The sequence below is a fragment of the Malurus melanocephalus genome, unplaced genomic scaffold (genome assembly GCF_030028575.1).
Source record: "Malurus melanocephalus ecotype Western Australia unplaced genomic scaffold, MMel_1.1 scaffold_205, whole genome shotgun sequence".
NCBI classification, from domain to species: Eukaryota; Metazoa; Chordata; class Aves; order Passeriformes; family Maluridae; genus Malurus; species Malurus melanocephalus.
In genome coordinates this window covers 1,029,804-1,050,924 of record NW_026623437.1, presented here as the reverse complement: position 1 = coordinate 1,050,924, position 21,121 = coordinate 1,029,804, and the positions used below count along the sequence as shown (strand labels likewise).

At 36.9% G+C, this 21,121-nt stretch overlaps 1 protein-coding gene across 3 annotated transcripts in view; it reads right to left on the bottom strand.

The window, feature by feature from the left end:
• Positions 1 to 969: 969 nt before the first annotated feature.
• CNOT6 (CCR4-NOT transcription complex subunit 6) overlaps positions 970 to 21,121 on the bottom strand; it is a 32,124-nt gene continuing 11,972 nt past the window's right edge. For 2 of the 3 annotated variants that reach the window (XM_057373728.1, XM_057373729.1), the window contains exons 2-12: positions 18,729 to 18,842; positions 16,013 to 16,199; positions 12,515 to 12,600; positions 11,458 to 11,562; positions 11,298 to 11,366; positions 9,734 to 9,891; positions 9,072 to 9,226; positions 7,964 to 8,118; positions 6,680 to 6,910; positions 5,232 to 5,434; positions 970 to 4,549 (exon numbers count right to left, since the gene is read on the bottom strand). In XM_057373728.1, the coding sequence (XP_057229711.1) occupies positions 4,337 to 4,549; positions 5,232 to 5,434; positions 6,680 to 6,910; positions 7,964 to 8,118; positions 9,072 to 9,226; positions 9,734 to 9,891; positions 11,298 to 11,366; positions 11,458 to 11,562; positions 12,515 to 12,600; positions 16,013 to 16,199; positions 18,729 to 18,840 (1,674 nt within the window). In that variant the 5' untranslated portion in view covers positions 18,841 to 18,842 and the 3' untranslated portion in view covers positions 970 to 4,336. The remainder of the gene's footprint in view (positions 4,550 to 5,231; positions 5,435 to 6,679; positions 6,911 to 7,963; positions 8,119 to 9,071; positions 9,227 to 9,733; positions 9,892 to 11,297; positions 11,367 to 11,457; positions 11,563 to 12,514; positions 12,601 to 16,012; positions 16,200 to 18,728; positions 18,843 to 21,121) is intronic. The other variant, XM_057373730.1, reaches the window with a different exon arrangement.

Sequence of the window (21,121 nt, the reverse complement as noted above, 5' to 3'; positions counted from 1 at the left end):
ATAGTAAATTAATGGAGTATTTGAATCCCTTCTTGCTGACAGACCCCAAGTCTACTTTGTGCTTCTGGTGCAGTAAGAGGAGGGAAGGAGCACGATCTACAGGACAGAGATAAAACCTCCACTGCACAACTGCCCYTACAGACTGACCTGGAAGGTCAGAGCATGGCCAGATATGAAGGTATGGGGGCTGAGCTCTGAGTAGGTTTGGACAGGGTTCTMCACGAGCTCTGGAGGCATTACTGATCATTCCTTCACTTTACAATCCAAACCCAATTGACTGGAACAGATCTCTGTTGTGCAGATCTAGAAAGTAACAGGAARCACAGCAAGATCCTTCTAGGATTGTGAAATTCCTTATGCTTCCATTATACCCTTCACACGCTTCACTCACTTTGGCTGTATGTGTAACTCTGCAGGAAGAGCTTTAGGAATCAAGTTTAAAATATGAATTAGACTTCAAGAAGGTTTGAAACAGATACTGGATTTATTGGTCAGCTATGAGTAGGAAAATACATTGGTAAAGAAAAAGAAGACCCTGTATATAAATATAATACTAACTAGTTAAAATTTGACCAAGAAGAAAGTTCCACTGAAGAGAACAGTAAAAGCCCTTGTTTACCATCAGACCATATTCAGTTTCCCATTTATCTTATTGAAGAGCTGCCTATAGACAAATGCAACATTCTTTGAGCTTAGTGCAGATAATGTGCTGGTTTTTGTAACATGAATGGTAAACAAGAGTTAGTCCAGTGCATTACACATTATACAGAAGTACTGTGAATAAAGACTAAGATATTCTATTTTAGACACTACTTAAACATACCAAGACACTTAAGTGTTACAAATTTATGCAACCAAAAGAAAAGAATAGCAGTTAACATACTAAAAAATACTGTGTCCGGCTGGATGAGAAAGGCTTTGCTACTGAAGCGGTTAACTGAACTTTTAAAAGTTTTACAGTGTAATTACTTTTCTTTTTTCCCCTCCCCCACAACGGTGTTGCAATTCTTTTGTCTTTCATGCAGGTTTTGTGTGGTTGAAAAAGCAAAGCATAAGCTATTTTCCAAGCCTGTTCATAAAAAAAAGCCTTGAGAGATTTGCAAAAGTTACATCAAAGATGCATACAACATTCTTAAAAATCAGTTCTGTCAAATGCTAGCCAAATTTACCTTTAATTTAAAGCTGCTAAAAGGACAAAATAATTACAACACACACCARCTTAGATGCTCTTTCCCCCCCAACTTGTGTTATGTTAAAAGCAGTAACTTGTGGTATTAGTCTTGTATYCTAAACAATTGTTTTAGTTAAAGGTGTAGCTCAATTTACACTTCAACACCCAGAATTCTTGGTAAATGTAAATAAAACTAGACAAGATATGGCAGAGTGTACTTTAAGTGGAAAAAAGCCTGGTCTTACCTAAATAAATCCTTTCAACCCCAAGGATGTTCTGTGACTTTTGCTAAATGTGCTTTTACAACAAGAACACTGAAGGTACATTATGGCAACACCCAAAACCACCTTGAATAAAAATATTGCAAATAACCATTTCATGTTAAAAACTATGAAGCAAACATTTTGATTTTGTGAAGACACGGTTTATTGCCTTATTCTATGTTATAGCTGGAAATTGAGACTTTTGAGTTAGATTTGTTTGACACGAGAATGTATTTTCTTTGAAAGATTGTTTGACAAAGTTTATCTCAGCTCTGTTTTGGTGCCATCTGGTCTTTCCCTATTTTCAAAACATTTCTCCTTCCTTCCTTCAGCCCCCRAGTCACAGCTGCAGTCCAGTTAAAACCCAGTGAAGTCAAAGGAGTGTCTTCAATGGATTCAGAGGGTTTTCAATCAGGACCTGATGGACTACTATAAAAGCTGGAGGAAATGGTTATTCAAATGGACCCTTAGACCATAAGGTGACTAAGCAGGAACAGTTGTGTCTCCAAAAGCACAAGGGGCCGTATAATCATATGCTGTCATAAATTCAGATTTTTTTTTTAAGACTAAGCAATAGAGGAGAACACATACTGGATAAAGCTCAAACCTTTAGAATCTAACAAGTGCACTCAAGCTCCAGCATCTATTAAAGTAAATTATCCCCCCTAAAAAATACAAAACGAGTAAGTGCTTCCCTTCCCCTTCTGTAAAGCTTTCTGGACTCCTTACACAATCCAGGTATCAGAAAAGAAAAATAGTTTGCTTAGTCTGACAAGCTAAATTGGCTCATCATTACTGGAAATTGTCATGATGTACATTACCAAGACATCATTAAGGAAACATGAGTAAAACACCTTTTATTCACACTTTACAAAAAAACCCCAAAAAACAAACAGAAAAAAAATAACACTACGCATTAAATCTACTACAGCAATACTACCAGCATTTCAATGTACTGATTATAAACTGGACATGTTTGGTGTTTTTACAACTAAAACCAAAAGAAAATAACCCCAAGAGATCAGGTCCCAGACAAGGATTCAAGATCAAAATTTCTCATATTGAAATTTTAAAATGTACATTTTACACATCTGAACTGTCTGTAATTTTTACTTTGAGCTTAAAACAGAACGGATTAAGCACACTTGCGTGCTGACTACTTTTCAATAAAATTTTGAGTCATTATTACCAATTCATTCTCTTATATATAAAAAATTCATAATATTTAGAAAGTTTTCTCTTAATGCTCAGTGTCCTTTTGCTTCCCTGCCCGCAGCTGAAACAAAAGCTGTTTAAGACCAAGCTCTCTAACTCCATTATTTTATTTTTTTTTTACATTGATTATTCAAGCTGTATTAGTTTAAGGAGATGATGGATTCTCCCTTTTAGGATACAAATAGGTTAAATTTGTAAGCTGTTATATACTTGGCTTCATTACACAAATGGCACTGAGGGTACACTATAACTTCTGTCTTGCTTGACACTTTAAAATAAGACTTGGTCACTTTAAAATATGATCTGAAGAATTGTCTTTGGGACCTGTATTGAAAATGCATTTATTTTACACTGCTTCATTAATAGAAAATGTAGGGCTAGGTTTTTATCGTCAAGGAATTATACTTTCTGAAACTGAGGAACACACAAACGAAAGAGAATCCACATGATAGTAATTCTTAGTGGGAAAAACGGCACTGTGCAATGACACTGAAAGAAGCAGTGCATGGGCATTAGAAGCTAGAAACTGTGTACCCATAACCTGAACATGTTCCAAAGTGTGATATTCAATGCTTCACAAAGGAAAAGAAGATGCCACAGCTTATACAAAAGTATCTTCATAAAATTTTCACAAGTGTTAACATTATTTAAAAAAATAAAAGAGGATGCACAGGATCTCTCTGCATGCACAGGCAGTGCTATTTGAGAACAAATTTAAGCAGGCACAGTGGAGATAGGACAAATACTGGAAACAGAAATGAAGAAGCTGTACACAAGTATCCCTAGATTTTACTTCAAAAGTTAGAGATGAGAAAAGTATCTGASTGTATACACATCAGCAATAACTTCCAATCCATACAGGTCTACTTATATTCACTGCTCAGCTTATCTGTTCTGCGAGAACTCTATGCCTCTTTTTTTTTTATTACCAGAAATAGAATGTATTTAGTWATCTCTGTAAGATATTAAGATTTTTGATAGGTTTGGAATTTGAAAGCAACGTTCTCAATTGAACATAAAAAGTAGTATAAAAGGGCTAACGAAACCCTAACAGTGCAAATCATTAGCAGAGAAAACCTGTGACAACCTCTTTTACACGCTGGCCTTTATAACACATGAAAACAGATAAAAATTTAGCCTTAGTTTACAATACAATCATTTTCCAAATCTGATTTTTCTTTTTTTTTTTTTTTAAAGTACAAAATCTCATAAATCAGGTTTTCTGTTGTTCATATACAATCAATAAAGGCTAAATTCAAATTCTATATTTTACAAACAAGTCTGAAAAAGGAGGGAGTGAAGTACGGAGAATGTTCTGTGGATGTTCCTACTGGCCTCAAAAAAGTAGTGCTACAGATAACTGTGCAAAGAGAATACACTGTATAACAATTCCCTATTTCAAGGCATGAAAATGTCACGTTGGAGAAAAGAAACAGGAAGGTTAATTGTAACGTATTAAAGAAAGGTGCAAATGCACCAATCGCTGTGGAACAGTATACAAAGTATGTTGGGCTCAGAATTGTGTCTGTTGATAGCACCTGGCTTTTACTATGTCTTTAGCAAATAATTAGATTTAAGATTAAGATTATTAAGAAAAAAAATCCCTGTTGGCCATACCTCACTCCTCTATATTCAGATTTTACAATTGTACAAGTTAGATTGAGGTTGCCCTCTAAAATGTATTTGACTACCTCCTGCCAGGGAGATGGATTCCATTTACAGGAGGCAGGAAAGGCAGCAAAAGCTCCAGTTGTGCAAAAAGTGAGAAGTGGTCAGAAGGGATGAGTGGATGTGGACAACCACTTATATTGTTCTCTATTAACCAATGATGATCCAAAGGTCCAAGAATGCCAAGTATGTTTAGCTGAGGTTTAGAGTAGAAGATGTAATCAATAATACCCTAAAACGAGAGGGGAAAAAAGATTATTGTTAGTGTTTATTCTTTTTTCAAGTTATTCTTGAAGGTGAGCAAGAGGTGAGCTCAGTGTTAGGAATAATGAAATACCCCACTCCTTCTCTATAGCACATCATCACTTCAGGAGATTTCTTCCTCCTATATCCCATGGGATGCTCAATATAGATTAGGAAAACAAAATACAATCCCACCCTGTATTTAGGAAATCAAAATGAACTCCCACCCACTTCTTCTATGCTTCTGTGGGTTTCAATTTCCAACCTCCTACAGAGCTTCAAATCACATTTAGCTGATTTTGAAGAGGAAAAAAAACACTTTTGTTTTCCCTGGGCAACAGAGAAGTGAGAGTTTTCCAGAACAACAATTATTTCATTGCAGAGGACAGTTTAAGAGCCTCTGTCATTTAGCTTGGAGTATTAAAACACAAACTCTTACTGTTTTACAGGGAAGGTTAAGAGCACCCCTACTCTTGCAAATGTATTGCAAGTTACTAAAAAGAATAAGATGGTTTCTAGGAGACTGAAGTGTCAGGCATTCTAGTTTGTTACGTTTTAAGTATAAACTTGGTGAACAAAACAGATTAACTTATGTAACAACTTCATAGAGCAAATCACATTGGTTAMACTCAAAAATGGAAAACTTTTCCAAAATATCAGCAAGTCCTTACCTTGAAGTCAAATGTGTAATTTGTATAAGGCATTAGACCATTCTCATAGGCACTCTTCAACTTGAAACCATGCGTAATTCTTCCGTTTGTTGTCCCATTTTTCCCATTACAGCTGAAGTTAGTAAGACTTTCATTGTATCTCAGTTCCTTAAAATCTTTGTGGTTTGTTTCCACTCCACCAGTGCTCAAGTACTCAACAACACCTGTGAGGAGACAATTATAAACAAGRAGGTATTAACAAGCATTCAGAAAATAAGTGTGTGTAGGCACTTGGAGTCAAACATGCAACTTTATGGCTTTATATAAGCAAAACCTGAACAATACACAATATCGTCAACAATAGTTCTTTTAAAATACTGTAGGACAATGTGTATCAATGTCMCCTAGAACAAAGAGACAGGCTTTGATTAGAAAAAATGAGAAGGTTACAAAGGAATAGGGAGGGAAGGGGAAGATGAAAAAAATCCAAGTAAAATTCTGTCAATGCTAGTTATCAGCTGCCTCTTCTTGCTTCCATGTTCAGGTCCTGCCCTTCAATGCTYTTCAGCTAAAAAAGCCAACTTCTGAAACACTACTTCAAATGAAGTTAACTTTTAAGAGGCTGCAAAGTCAAATTGATTAGATTTGTGTCAKAGAAAACTATGATTGTGCCTTAATTTCAGAATAGCTGTGTGAAAGTCCTGGAAGGTAAAAGAAGCAGTTAGTTGCTCTGAAGRCACAACCAGACACGTGAACTGGTCACTGCAATTACCACGAGTGATCCTGACCTTCCTGGGATCAAAAAGAMTCCAATTTCCATTACTGCTGAGCAATAACTGCTCCTTAAAATCCTAACAGATGTTAAGAGTTGCCAAGATGAGGCCAGAAGGAAGGGTACTAGGAATGGAGATTATTATATTGAACCACCAGCAGTAAGGAGGAAGGATGGCTCTTGAGCACAGCACTTCAGCTGGGTACCTGAGAAAGCCAAGGTGGCAGTCACTGAATGTGTTCTTTTTTTGCACTTTATTATAAAGTTGCCACCAAGTCAAGAAACAAAGTTCCAATGAGCACTGAAAAGCCCCCTTCTGAAGGGGACGTATTGAATTTTACAAGTTCTAAAACACTACAGAAAATGATTGTATGGTAGCAAATTTGAAGGTAAAAAAATTTTCTTTTCACACTTAAAATTAAGAAAACCCAATTATGAGCAACACACTTGTATTTCCAGTTATTTCTGGAAGCTTTTTTAAAACACAGGAACAAAGAAGGAAAAAAAACAACAGTGGAAATGATATTGAAAGACCAGACACAGCTATACTACAGCACAGGCAATAATGAAACAGTTCTACCTTCTCTTCCCTCAGTACTCCCAGAGCTTATATATCATACAATGCATTCTCTAAGTTKAAAAACTTATATTGTTACACACTTAAAACAGTCTAAAGAATAAGAAAYAGAACTCTTACCAGAGTCTGGTAGAGAATTGAGATCTGCACACAGTACAAGTGGAATGGTTCCAAGCTCTCCCGAAACACCAGGTTTGAGACTACGAGAAGCTTTATCAATAATGTTCTTTACCTCGGACAGGAACATCATAGTCTGAACCAGCTTCACATCAGAATAATCTGGGTCCCAATGCATATGTGCATTAGCTACAAGAACTAGCTGCTTTTCCATCCCAAGATGTGGCTTTCCCGCTACAATTTAAAATCAGTTATTAATTTAAAATCAGTCAGCAACAGAAAACACTATTACAGAATTTTAAACAAAATGTTCGAGGGGATGAAAAAATAAAACACCAGTATGACTTCAAGAGGATTATAAAATTATTATTGAAATTATTAAATTATATTATTATTATTAAATATTATTAATATCATATTATTAAATTATATTATTAAATTTGAATGAAGAGGATCAGATAACTCCTGTAATATTTAACATGTGTTTTAGGTAACATAAAACATTAGGAATGATATTTCCCATTCAAGACTATTAATAGTCAGACAATCTTGTTACATGAAATGCTTTTGTATTCACTGAAAATTAACATAGTAACAGATGATCCTAATTATGGGCAAATAGTGTTGTTCTAAAAATTRCAGCAGCTTTCCTCAGGCTATGATAGCAAACAGGCTCTGTTCATATCTTACCAGGCAGCAAGCCCTGAATTCTAAGTTGTCCACATTCTAAGCTACCWCTCTTAGTGAAGTGTTTCTTAAAAGGCTTGTTTGCTACAATCTGAACTAATCAAATATCATTTGGATAAATGTAGCACAGGTTGAGTAGGCTCCCACTGTGATACTCATAAAGCCAATTTACATTTCCTAAATTAAGAATGACAGGGCAGAACAAACAGGTTGTATAAGCATGACAGTAAAGAAAATAAGTTAAAATGATGCAGATACATGATCCAGAAACACACAACTAACAGTACCTGATTCTTTAATACTTGTACATAATTTAAGAAAAAAACCGCAAAACCAAAGAAGCCAATAACAAAATCACTCAAACTTAAGTCTTTATATCTTTTTTTTTCCTCAAAAAATACATGAAGTGGTAAAAAAATCTTCATCATTTAAGCAATATGACTTTTCCCTAAAATCCTYTTTGGAAATAAATTTGCCTGAACATACAATGTACAAAGCCATATTCACGCAGAGGACTTAGTTTCTCTTGTTTATTATGACAAAATTAGTTTTCTTCATTTACAAAATATCATCTATTAAAAAAAGATAAATGGGACTTACATGACATTTCTATCAATTCCTTTCGCAGTTCTAGCAGAACAGCAACTCCAATGTTATCCTTTGTCATGACTCTGTTCAGCATAGCCTCTGAACCTTCTGAGTTTGCCATTGCTAGTTGATTGAACTCAACAGTATGCTTTTGAACCAAAGTAAATCTGAAAGAAAAACATGATATATATGTTTTTTCAGCAGCCAGATACAGTAGGAAATGTTATAGGTAATTCTTCTTTTAATTAAARCTCAAACACATTTATGATGTGAAAATCTCAGCTAGTCACATAATTTCACAACATCCTAAACTGAAATCAAGGGATATAGTCTTCCGAGTAATTTACATACAGTTTTATAGTACYTTAGTTACAATTAAAAGATTTTATTATGAGAGAGATACAGAGAAGTCATGCTTGTTTCTAATTCTGCATCTGTTCCCAGTTCAAAGATGTAGGTTTAATGGAGACGGACACTAAATAATTTTTCTAAGCCATTAGACATGAAACCTGGCACCTACATTTACTTGTGGACACACAGGAATTCAGTCAGRAAAGGACATCATGACCATGATACTCAGTTGTACAAGTGAAATATGACACAACCAGTGAGTGCTGCAGCCCTTAAATGATTAGAAGTGTGCAGTGGTACCTTKTCTTCTGGTTTAACAAAGGCTAATGCATCAGAAACTCAATGCCATCTGAGGTCTTAGTTCAGCAGTTTGGGGGATTAAAAATTCCCTTACTCAAAAAAACAAAAGGCAAGAAAATCTTCATAATTTTTCATTTCCTTAATTTTCTACTGTTACCACCTAATGATTGGGGGACACACTCAACAAGTTCTTTTTTTTAGTGAGCTTCCAACCAGCACTGCTCAAACAGAATGAMATCTCATTCAATGGAAACAAAATTTCAAGGGTAAATTTTTTATTGCTAGTTCCACACAGAATGATTTCTCTTATACAAACCACTCTTTCCAGGGGTAGAAACGGTCTGTATGAAACCCTGCCTGGCTACAAAAGGGYAATTAAAGCCAAACTGTTTGAGCTACAGACCAACCTGAGTAATTATGTAAAAGACAGCAAGAGACAACAGGAGGTTTTGCAAACCACATCACTTACTTTTCTGTTTTGAAAAATATTGCACAACCATCAACATGTTTTCTTTCCTGTTCTGACATTGTCCTAGCTCTAGATTTTGGACTGAAGAATCCATTATAGCCACGTTCTTTCAATTCTACCAGGAAAAAACTGTAGTACTGCTCCGTTTCAACCTCCTGCAAAGTTAAGGCAGCACAGCATGAACATACTATYAGAAAAATACAGAAGACAGATATTATTTAGACTCTTCAGAAGTGTAAATCACTTTCAAATTAGATTTAAGAAGGAAAAAATCTAAGAATTAAGTACATCAGAGAATGCAAATTCAAGAGCAATATCCCTATTTTAAGAAAATATAAACGAATTTCTGTAATCCCTGGAGTTATGATTATCTCAAGCCTCTTATTTGAAAATGTGTCAATTACAGCTCCACATACACACACAGGCACAAAGACACCCCCACGAACATTGCTTTGATCAGGGGCTGCTGGTTCCCATTCCAACTGCGGGGGTTGAGAGCCTTCTTTTGATGTCAAGCAACAAATAACGTTCTAAACATCACTTCTTTTTTCTTTTGTTTGCAGGAGGTTTTGAAAACAGACCGTTTACTATAAATACACTTAACGTRAAGAAACCAGCACATGGGAAGAGAAAGGGGAAAGAAATAATGGTGTGTTTTTTACCTGCAGACTTATGATGTCAGCATTGCAGCTCAGTATTTCCTGCATAATGGCTTTTTTTCTGTATTCCCAGTTCAAGGCCCAGGATGGACAATAGCCATACAGCTGCCGGGTGGCATATTTGTCACAGAGGACGTTGTAACACATGACAGAGAACAAGGCTGCAGAACAATAATTTTACTTACACACTGATAGATTAAAAAAAAATACACAATTATGTTCTTGACTTTAGTCTTCTGTATATTTATCAATTCACGCTTCATTTGTTTCAACCAAAACACAGCATGTGTATCTGTGCTAAAAAAAATTTTTAGTTCTTCTGGGGAGACAAATTATGTGTTTGGACTTATGGCAGCTGTCTTCTAGCTTTTAATTAGGAAACAAACACCCCCTTTATATGGTTAATGTAATAAAAAGAAGACAAATGTATTTTATGCTAAGTAGTACTGTGCTGCAAAAAGCCCAAAACAATGTAAGTGTATTTGAACACTTGTATTTGCCAGCTACACAAAGGTCTGCAAGTTACAAATAGATTCTTTAAAATCTACCTTAATTATTGCCACCACAAACTGTAACAGATCCATTGACAGGGTAAGGATCCCTTCATCCAAAGAAAATGTGTAGACAAATTAACCCCCCACAGACTTCCACCTCAAAAAATCATTCAGGTGTAGGACAAGAAATATTTCCTTTCTATATTAATCTGAAACAGGAGTAATAATGAGACAGTCTGAAGCAACTTGACAGGTAATCCAGCAGCATGGATTTTGGGGGTTGTTTTTGTCGGGTTTTTGGCTTTGTTTGTTTTTAAAAACCACTTAAAGAATTTGCAGTACAACAATGAGACACCTGGAAGCTTCTCTCAAACACAGAAAAAAGAAACAAGATCATTGTTCGAAGATAAAGAAAATTGAGGAAAAGAATCTTGGGCTGGTRGGGGCCAAAGTCCAGCATTTTGAAAACAAATAAATAGGTGACTGCAAAATAGAAACTCCATTAACATCATGATCTTTGATGCAATCACCTTAATAATAGGAGAAAGTAATGAACATCAGTCCTGAGACKACATTGCAGTAACTGAGAAATACACTAAGATTTTTGGTGTGCAGGTACATAGAAAAGGCTGTATTTTAGACAATTTATGCAGGAAAAAAATTAATAAAGAACTGAATCCCAACAGCAAGAAAAATGCTGAATCAAGGATGATACCCTGGTTACTTGAAACAATTCTATGGTTTTTTTTTGTATCATGCTCAAATGCTTCCATTTTTTTTATTCTTCAAYGAATGTTAAATTAAGCCTGGTATAATTCCACTATTTAACTAATTGTGGACAACAGTTTCAATTCCTGGGAGGGGGATGTTAATTAAAAATAAATTACTTTAGAGTAAAAGATGGGAAAATCAGGAACAGGTGTTCCAATTGGGATAGAATGACTTCAGCTGGCTGGTCAGCATTTCAGAGATGACTGGTTAATTCAAGCATTAACTTTTTCTCCAGTAGAAATCAACAGCTTTTATTAAAAGGCAAACAGAAGAAATGAGAGATCTTTGAAGTGTTACAGTACCTGTTGGTCTTGTACGGTCTGGTTCTTGCAACATAATCCAAGATCTTGGAGGTGGCTGCTCTGTTGAAACTATGGGAAGATTTAAAAGTAGAGATACAACAAGTGATAATCACATTCATTTTACATAGCAGAAAGAAATGTTTTAAGAATGATCACTTACTTCTTTTTGCAGTACCTGCCAAATTATCAAGCAAATAGTTCAGTAGCCTTCGTGTCCCATCCGGTTCCTGATACAGGTTCAGAATATCCTGTGTAAGTGGGTTTCCTACAAACCAATTCACAGGAATACTGAATAAAATACATAGAACTATTCCACATCAGTGTTTAAAGCTGGCATCTTGGAGACAAGATGTACTATGAACTACTTTGGGGTTTCAGATCTCAGGTCTTCAATCCCACAAAACCCTGGATGTGTGGACAGCCCTAGTGAAGTTTAACCACATTCCCTGCYGGTTCTGCCTTGGGACTTCTCCCCAAGGGTGCTCCTTGGACTAAGAGCAGTGAAGAATTGGTGTGGTACAAGAGGCAGAACTGATGAGCACAAACACAAGAGCCACCTCTGCTCGGTGTGCAACATCCACCAGCAGTTGATCTGACAGTCAGATCTGGGCAGAGACTGCCATCTGCCAAACACAAGCAGATTGCAAAAGTTGTAGTGGACAACACACACTGCAATTGCCTAGTTTTAAGGGGGAGAAAAACAGACTTTTGAGACTTATCAGTGTTTAGAGGTATTATATCTCTCAATGCTTCTGATTTTGTGACTCAAAAATTCCTAAGGTCAGCAATTTTACAGCTAGAATCCATACAGTTCAGAGGAAAAAAATTGGGAAAAGACTTAAATTGCTGCTTGCATAAGCAGCACAGTACCCTGCAGCTGTACAAAGCATGTTCCCTTTCTGGCTGGAGATGTACCACAGTTAACCACAGACTATTTCTTAGTTAAAGCAGAACTGCATTCAACCCCTACRCAAGCAACAGAAAGCTTCTGCTCACTCTGCAAAAAGAAAAGCAAACCTCTTTCTATGGGCACTGCTCTGCCAAACYTGTTATTTTTCTAAGTAATCCCTAAATAACAGTATTTATAAATGCGGAGTGAGCAGCTACATCTGGGATTGCTAATCAGTAACATTTTATGAACTAGCAGACTACAGCCATTACAACTCAGCAGCAGTATCACTAAACAAGCAGAGATACCAAGAAAAAAGCAGCAATACCTTTCAGACCCAAAGTCTGTAACTGGAACAGTTTTCCCAGCTCAAAAGGTAAAACTCGTAACAGGTTGTTATTTAAATGTAGTTCCCTGTAGACAGAGCAAGAATCACATGGGGCTGAAAACAGAGCAACGTTTATCTGCAGCAGTACAAGAATTGAACTAAAARAGAATCAATATAGTAGCAAACCACAATATTGAAAAACTCACAGACTAAACAGCAATAGTTAGGGAAATGCTGCTGTACTCAGATACACACCCAGACAAAACACATTATGTTGAAGTACAGAGGACTGGAGCTGTTTGGAGAGTTTATCTTAAACAGTCAGACATTTTATGAACATTAGCAATAATTAAACACTTCAGTATCTATAAGTGATGAAGCAGTAACAGCTCAGACAAACTAGACCATGAAACAGGTCGGCTGTGATTAAGAAATAAAGGGAAATTACATCCCTGAAAMCAAATTAAAAAATCCAGGATCATGGCAGTATGATTACAACTATGACATTACCATGCAGTAGTCATTTACAACAGTAATTTTCTGTTGGCTTGGGTGGTTTTCTTTTCATAATTTCAGTGKTAAGACAATACTCACAAAACCAATATATAGAAAGCAACAGAATTCATGTCCTGAATTCTGATATCCCAACAAACTGGGCAGAGAAAACAGACTTGTTAGGAGCTTTTCACTTTCCTAAATGCCTCCCCACTAAGCAGTGAAGACTTTCATGGAATCAATCAGTATAAAGTTGCTGCTTCGAAATGTTTACAACTTGATGCCTAGAGACTTACTGAGTATTTCTGGGCAACAGAAAGGAAAAAAAAAAAAGAAAAAGAAAAAGAAAGGAAACCTGGAAGGCAATAGTTACTTTAACTCGTCTACAGAACAGCATTTGAGGGTTTCAATGTCTTTCTTGTCATAAGCAGCCTAGAAATGAACCCAGGATTTGAGGTGTGGCCTTAGCAGTGCCCAGCACAGGGGGACAGTCATTGCCCTGGTCCTGCTGTCACACTATTGCTGATCCAGGCCAGGTGCCATCAGCTTTCTCGGGCACCTGGGCACACCTGGTGCATGTTCGGCTGCTGCTGACCACTCCCAGCAGGTCCTTTTCCACCAGGCAGCTTCCCAGACACTGTTCCCCAAACTGGAGCACTGCTGGGTTGTGGCCCAAGTGCAGGACCCAGCACTTCACCTTACTGAGCCTCACACCATTGGCCTYGGCCCCTGATCCAGCCTGTCCAGATCCCTCTGCAGAGCCTTCTGCCCTCCAGCAGATCAACCCTTCCACACAGCTCTGTGTCATCTGCAAATGTACTGGGGGTGCACTCAAGTTCTTTCAAGCATATCAAGAGAATCTGTTTTACAGCTGAGCTTTCCAAGATAACATGTTACAGTGTTTATTTTTTCCTCCTTTTTCTGCAGAGATCAGAAATCCTACTGCTCTGACATCTCTTTTTTCAACTACTTGCAGTAAAAAGGGAGATGAAAGGAATCTTGGGTGAGCTCCACAGTACAGACTAAACCCAGAGCTCCAGATGTGGGAGCTGGGAGAGCTGTTATCAGTTCTCAGCATTGAGAGCACAAATGATTTCTGTGGCTCAGGGYATCAGCAATGCCCAGGGTTGAATTACCATTAGTTTGAACAGCTTCCCAGAATCCAGGGGAAGTGTCTGCAGCAAGAGCCAGCCTGAAACACAAAACCCCGGCCCAGCTGGGACCTGCAATGTATTATCACAGAGGATGTTCTTATGGGTTTTTCTTCACTTTTACCACAGAGAAAAAAAAAAAAAGCAAAACCATGGACAAGTTGCAATTACTGAGGAACACAGTGGGTTCATGCACAGCTTTTCACATCTAGAGATCTGCGCTCAAGTGTYATGTTTGGTCCTAAACAGAAAACTTATGTGATCCTAGACCTTAGCTACACATTTCACAAGATTTAGCCTTCTTTGCTCAGAAGAAACTTAAGACTTGTAAGAGTTGAAGCTTCATATAATCAGCCAGAATAAATCAAGAAAAGTGTTGGRAAGAAGGCATAATGACTTGACATTACTGATGACTCTGCACTGCTAAGCTATCTCCATGTCACAAGTGTTACATTTACAAAAATGTTTTAAAAGGGAAAAGACTGAAAGGAGCCTAATGAAGTACAARGATGAATTTGAGAATATTCCAGTAAATTTAGGGTTGCTAGCTCACCATATCCAAGGARTTGGATAAAGAAGGGAAGAAACCTGTTACTAATAACTGCTTTCAATTGAAATAGCAATGCAAAGAGCTAGAGTTTAGAACAGACTCCTTCCCAGTTGAAAGCAACTATACAACATGCTACAAAACAGAGCTGCCAATTATGCTTCAAAAAGCAAGGTCCCTTTGCTCAGCCTCCAAGGTTGAGACTTGAACTGCTCTGGAATTTGAGCTTTTAGYACCAATTTAATCAGCTAGTTTAATCCTCTCCAACAGAGCGGACTTTTCTAAAGGGGAAGAAAATGCAATGACAGATATTTCTATGTGCAAACTTGCTTTGCTTCTAGTTTCATGAAAGCTATGCTGGCAGTCCATTTCTCTATCACTGTGTTTACTTCTAACAACATTTTAGACTCCATGTTTTCTGGATTCGAGAAAGCTGCTTATAAATATCTTCAGAATTAACAGAAATGAAGACAGTAACTGGCAACTGTGTAATAAACCTAAGATAAGGCTCTTCTTGTGGGTCAAGTGCAAAAGACTGTTGCCTGCAAATATTTAGTCTTATACATATAACTTATGTATTTATGTAACAGTGTTTCTACAAAATAAAATACTGCAGCCTTAAGTATAATCTAAACMGGCATCATTATTCATATTTCACTTCCAAAAGGAGTTTTTATTCCATGCTAACTTTGTGCATCTTGGCATTGCAAAATTGAGSGGAAAAAAATTCAAAAAACTGTGATTAGAACATTTTTTTTCTCCTTCCTAGTTTGCACAGGAATGCAGTTMCATCAGAGCAAAGGTGGAGAGGAGATGATACTAGACATGTTGCAATTTTTATACAATAAACACGAGAACTACTGTTAAGAATAATTACTAAATATGAATAAAAAGGAAAACAATATAGTTAACACAATTATAAATGTTTAATCTGACCTTTTTCCTACCTTACTATGAGTTATAAGCAATTTTTTTTGGTGCATCACTTGCTCTTTGAGAAAAACACCACATAAAGGATTTGTAAATGAGTCTAGAAAGAGACGCTTGAAAGGAAACCTGACTGGGAAAAATATAAAATGCGTGATTGCCATCAAACGCAGCACTTCTGAGGCTCATTCTGTGCTGTCATACATCAGAACAGGAGATCACAGAAAAGCCAGTATTGCTACAGTTGCACAGCCCACAGAAAGTACTCAGGGTGGCAGATAAGAAGGGARGAAAGGGGAATTTACTTATGCTGAAATTTAAACTGCTGCTACGAAGATAACAAAAGAACAATTTTAACTCCTGCTAGGATTTCCATACCTGAGTGCCACCATGTTTCCGAGCTCTGCTGGTAAACTGCGGATTTTATTAGAGGACAAGTCCAGGTATACCAGATTGTGAAGCTTGGCAATGTCTGAAGGAATACGGGATAAGGAATTGTCACTGAGATGCAAAGCTGTCAAATGGGTCAGTGTCCACAAGGATGAACTTAAGCTTCTCACTTTCCCTGTGGAAGAAACATACAAGAGAAAACAGAACATTTAAAATACACAGATGTAGCAGTAATAGCACAGTTTTCAAGTATGTACRGGGCAGGGAGCTTGAGGGGGACTTTTGCTTGCAGTTTTTTTTGAGGGTTTTAATCTTATTTTATTCCATGAAAATTCCATTAATCACTGTTTCTATAGATTAAAAACTTGTCATTTTGTGAGAGAATGCAAGATACTGCAAGGATGCTTGAGATTGTTTTTCCCAATCCACACTTAAGGCTCAAACATCTGTCTTTCTCTAGTTCCATACAAGACAAAACATATTTACCAGCTGACCATGGATTTATCATTAAAAGAGGWGTAAGGAACAGATTTTTTTCAATTATCATTTATGTGTGAGACAAAAGATGGTGCTTTGGTTCACCCCCTATTTCTGCACATCTTTCAAACCAAAAAATCTTTATTCTATGGCATTAATCCAGCCAAGAACAGATAGAAACACTATATTTAGGGTGACTAAGATGCTTAGTTGAGAACATGGATTTCCATCTGGCATTSAACTAAAAGCTGTATAAACTATTGCCAGATATTTAAAAAAAGGTATGATCTTTCGTATAAACTGAAGGGTGRAAACATGGGTTTGTGTGACAGAATCAAGATTTTTACACTGCCGCATGCAAGGAATCAAAAGGTCTCAAAATATTTCTTCTCTCCAAGATTTTTTTTCCCTCCAGGGGTAAATCCTTCCGCATTTACATAAATCATCTCACTGTACCAAAAGCATTAGAAGAGGAGGACCAACACCAGTTTGTCCAAGGCAAAAAGTTACTTGGAACAACTTTAAAATCCCTACTGTGAAGCATCAATGTTAACAACCATCTGGTTAATTTTATACCAACACACACTTTGTAATTCCATTCCTTAAATTGTTTTCTTCAAAATAAAAGAATTCAYATTTAGCACCCAGGGAAGGTTACACTGAAACTGTGTATGTGGGACTCAGTGCCTGGCAGGAAAATGTTTAATACTGGTATAGTTTCCAGTGAGCCATACCAAAGTGAGTAGCATAAAAAAACCTGCAGTGGAAAAACATTATTTAAATGAGATCAGTTAAAATATTTGTGACTTTCTGTATTTTGCGACCAAGTATTTTGCAAGGAAAGGACAGTGTGAACATTAATGAAACAAAAACGCTGCGCATTTTATTCTGCAAGGCAAATTCATCCAGCTCTTAAAGGACTGATGCTGCTCTAATGCTCGTTAAGAAATCTTTTGAGAGGTCTTAAATACAAATCGATAGTTCTTTGCATTTTTAAAACTGAATTAGCACCTCTTCCCCACCCCCAATGTAAACAGGTGATCATAGAAAGCCTTGTAGCTGAAAGGATTTCCAATCAACATCCCTGATCCAGGCTCTCCACTCCAGCACCTCCCTTGGCAGGAATCAGTCTATAGTGAGATTACCAGGCATGAAAGGAAAGAGCCATCACTTAATGCACTTCCTATGCAGAGCAGCAGATGTCCAAGAGGATTCCAAGCCTAATGCTGATATATAATGCTGATTCCTGAAGCAGCATTTAACAAGGTTTCTGCATCTGTAACCTTCAGTAAAGAATGTTATTCACATGGTGAGGCACGTGGTAATGGAAGCAACACAGATTCAGTGAACTGGACAGAAAGATTCTTCACAATTTGAATAACTGTTTGTTTATTCCTTCCATAAATTTCTCTACTGAACAGTTATTTACAAATACCACATGACAATTTTTGCAATCACTTAAAAAACCTCTATACTTAAACAAAATTACCATCTAAGTTTAATACATCACAATATAATTTTTTAGTTTTTAAAATATTTTCCTGAACTTCCTGGTAAAYATACTTTTTGTAGTAAACTCAGGGTTTACTCTACTTTTTGTAGTAAACCCAGGGTTTATTCTACAAATCAAGAGACACTGGTGGTCCACATCAGTTGAAATACATGAATTCTTATGAATTCTGAGCATTATCTTGCTTTTCAGAGCAGATTCAGAAGTTCAACAGTATCTTAAAGCTTGCACACATCTTGGGAGGTTCAAGGGGTTGTTTTGGTTTGTTTGTTTTTAATCTCAAGGACAAAGCAGAATTTACAACTGCTTTTAAACAAAAGCTTCTGCCTCAGTAGAAACTATGACATGGACTAATAAATCATTGTTATATTACTTACAGTAAGAGCACACATCTATAGATCAACCACAGCTTCAGCCTCTTCTCTTTGGTAAATTAGATATTAAATTCAAGCCTCACTCCCTCCATCTTCGTAAAACACAAAGAGTTCGCATCCATATCTCACCTTCACAACTTCCCTACACATGGGGATCCCCACCTTACCCCTCTACAGCTCCATGTGCTATCCCAAGCCAAGCTTTTCCCTCCCCACACCCACAGCAGGCAGCTGCCATCCTGGGGTTCCACTGGCTCACTGCAAACCAGGTAACTCCACTCCAGACTGAGCCCACACTACGTGCAGCGAGTTCGTAACTCAGGACCATGCCTCAGTTTCTTACCACTTATTTCCAACTCTGCCCAGTGTGATTTCTTCCCATTGGCTGCTTCCTCTGAGGACATAATTGTGTACATCCTCCGTGGATCAGGTGGATCGTACTTTTCCTTGGGCATTCCTAYGGAAACCAAAAGGCAAGTGATTAATTGAGATATTATATACAGAGAATTCTTTAGAAGATAATTTCTGTTTCAGTTAAATTTCATATTAGACATTTGCTCTGAATACTTTTCAAATCCACAGATAAAGATAACATGCCCATTTACAAACTTCACTGAATGGGAAACACAGCTATAAACTGGAAAAACACATTCCAGATGTTCCCAGAATGGCAGACAATAGCCTAATCCCACACCCAATAATTTACCAAAATCTGCAAAGAAACTTAAAATGTTATATCCCACCACCTTTTATAAGTAATGTCACTGTKTTCTTCAAAAGCAACACATCCTACTGCAGCCTCTTGGTGATTCATCAATGAAACTTCAAAAAGTGATGATCACCACCACTGGGATCTCCCTCATACTCATAGAGAACGCATTTGCTAATAACTATCCGTTCCAAGTTTGTTGCAATTCTCAACTTTTCACACAAATCAGGATCAAGAAAAGAATTAAGGTTTCAAGAAGATCCTCAATTCTTTAAATCTGCAAAATGAGCGGTTTTACTCCAACCTTCACCCTACTCTCTGCAATCTGAAATATTGTACCCAAGGTAGATATTCTTGTCACTTTATTAAGCCAGGTATTTAATGCTGAAATTTAACTCAATTTTTCACATTCTTTTTCGTATAATTCCTAATAGCTTCATAACAATTATTTTTCTACATTCATTTTACCATACTCAATCAYACACGAGAGAGAAGTAAATACTCCTCTCCAATAAGAAATAAGCTATAAATCTCCTTATATGAATAGAAAAATGAAACAATACTGACTCAAATGACATTTAAAAACACATTACAAGCAATATTATGCAACTATTCAGCAAAATACATTACAGCAATATGATAATACTACCTAAACCCACTCAGTAAACAAGAAGCTATATTGSTCAAATTTCTAAGGACATCTTACTACCAGGTCTTTTAAGACTTTTCATTTTTTTTCATGCCCTGGGACAAAGTGAAAAATCTTGTCATTATATAAAATAATCTCAGTAAGTAAGAAAGACTATCAAGTAGACCTACACTCTGTTTATTGATTTTACTGAAAAATGTTTACTCTGCATGTTAAACAAAACAACAGAAATCCACCAAAAGCTTTCTGCTAACTATGCCTCTTAWTTAAAATAAAGCTTTTAAGTATTGCTTGCTTACTTTAATACAACAGCTCTTTTACGAATTCACACTCCTCCTTTCCTTTCCTACTCCCACTACTGGTCAAAACCAGATTTCTGCAGTGAAAAGAAATTCCCCTTTAAGAARTGAATTGTGGGTAAAAGGATCAGATTATAAATAGCAGCTGGGTGAGGCTCCTTCCACAGTAAAGGCACTTGAGTAGCCTGAGTGCTGGAATTACCAAGTGTAACGCTTTTTTACATTGAACTTAACTAATTAAATGAGAAGAGAGTGGATTATAATCATCAGAAAGGTAAAAGYGTAACTTGTCCCTGCAATAACTATGCAACTGGTGCAAGAATATATATCAAAGTAATGTATAGAGCATCTCTTCTGAAATTTCTGCATACATTTATATATAATTCACAAAGACCAYGTAGGAATGCTCCAGCTTGTCAGGAAACATCTACCTTCCTTAGACATTTACTGYTTTCTCTTTCTGCCACTCCCTGAATTAATAAATATGTTCCAATTTTTTGAGAAGCAGGTATGGCAAATACAGAACTCTCCTTCAGTACAGAAATACGAATGTTCCCCAGAGCACAYTCAATCACATGCACTAATTAACAGCTTTGCTGGTACCAGCAGCATATCACTGCTCGCTACTAGAAGAGGATGACACACTTTTCCAGTGGGTTTTGTTAATGAACACTAAAACAATTAGAGATTTAAGAATCTGAGGTTTTAACACTGGATCCTGGCAGCCCTGCACTCCCAGTCCATCCATGAGCACCACCCTTCCTCTCAATAAATTTCCGKCTCTCAATGGTTTTCCCTCTCTCACTGCTGCATTTCTCAGAGGATGAGTCCCCRCTGTTTAGGATTACAAAGTGCCAAAAAAGCAGCAAATGCTAGAGAGCCTCCTGGTTGAAGGAGCTGCTGCTGCYCGAGAGCATCACTGCCATCAGCCACATCAAGGATACTGTCACACCAGGCATTAGCACATCTTCATCTATCACCCAGAACTGAAAATTTCTCAGAAACTGACAGCAAGGCTAAATTTGGGTTATATKTCACAGGACAGCATAAAATACAAGTGCAACACCTTGAATTGCATT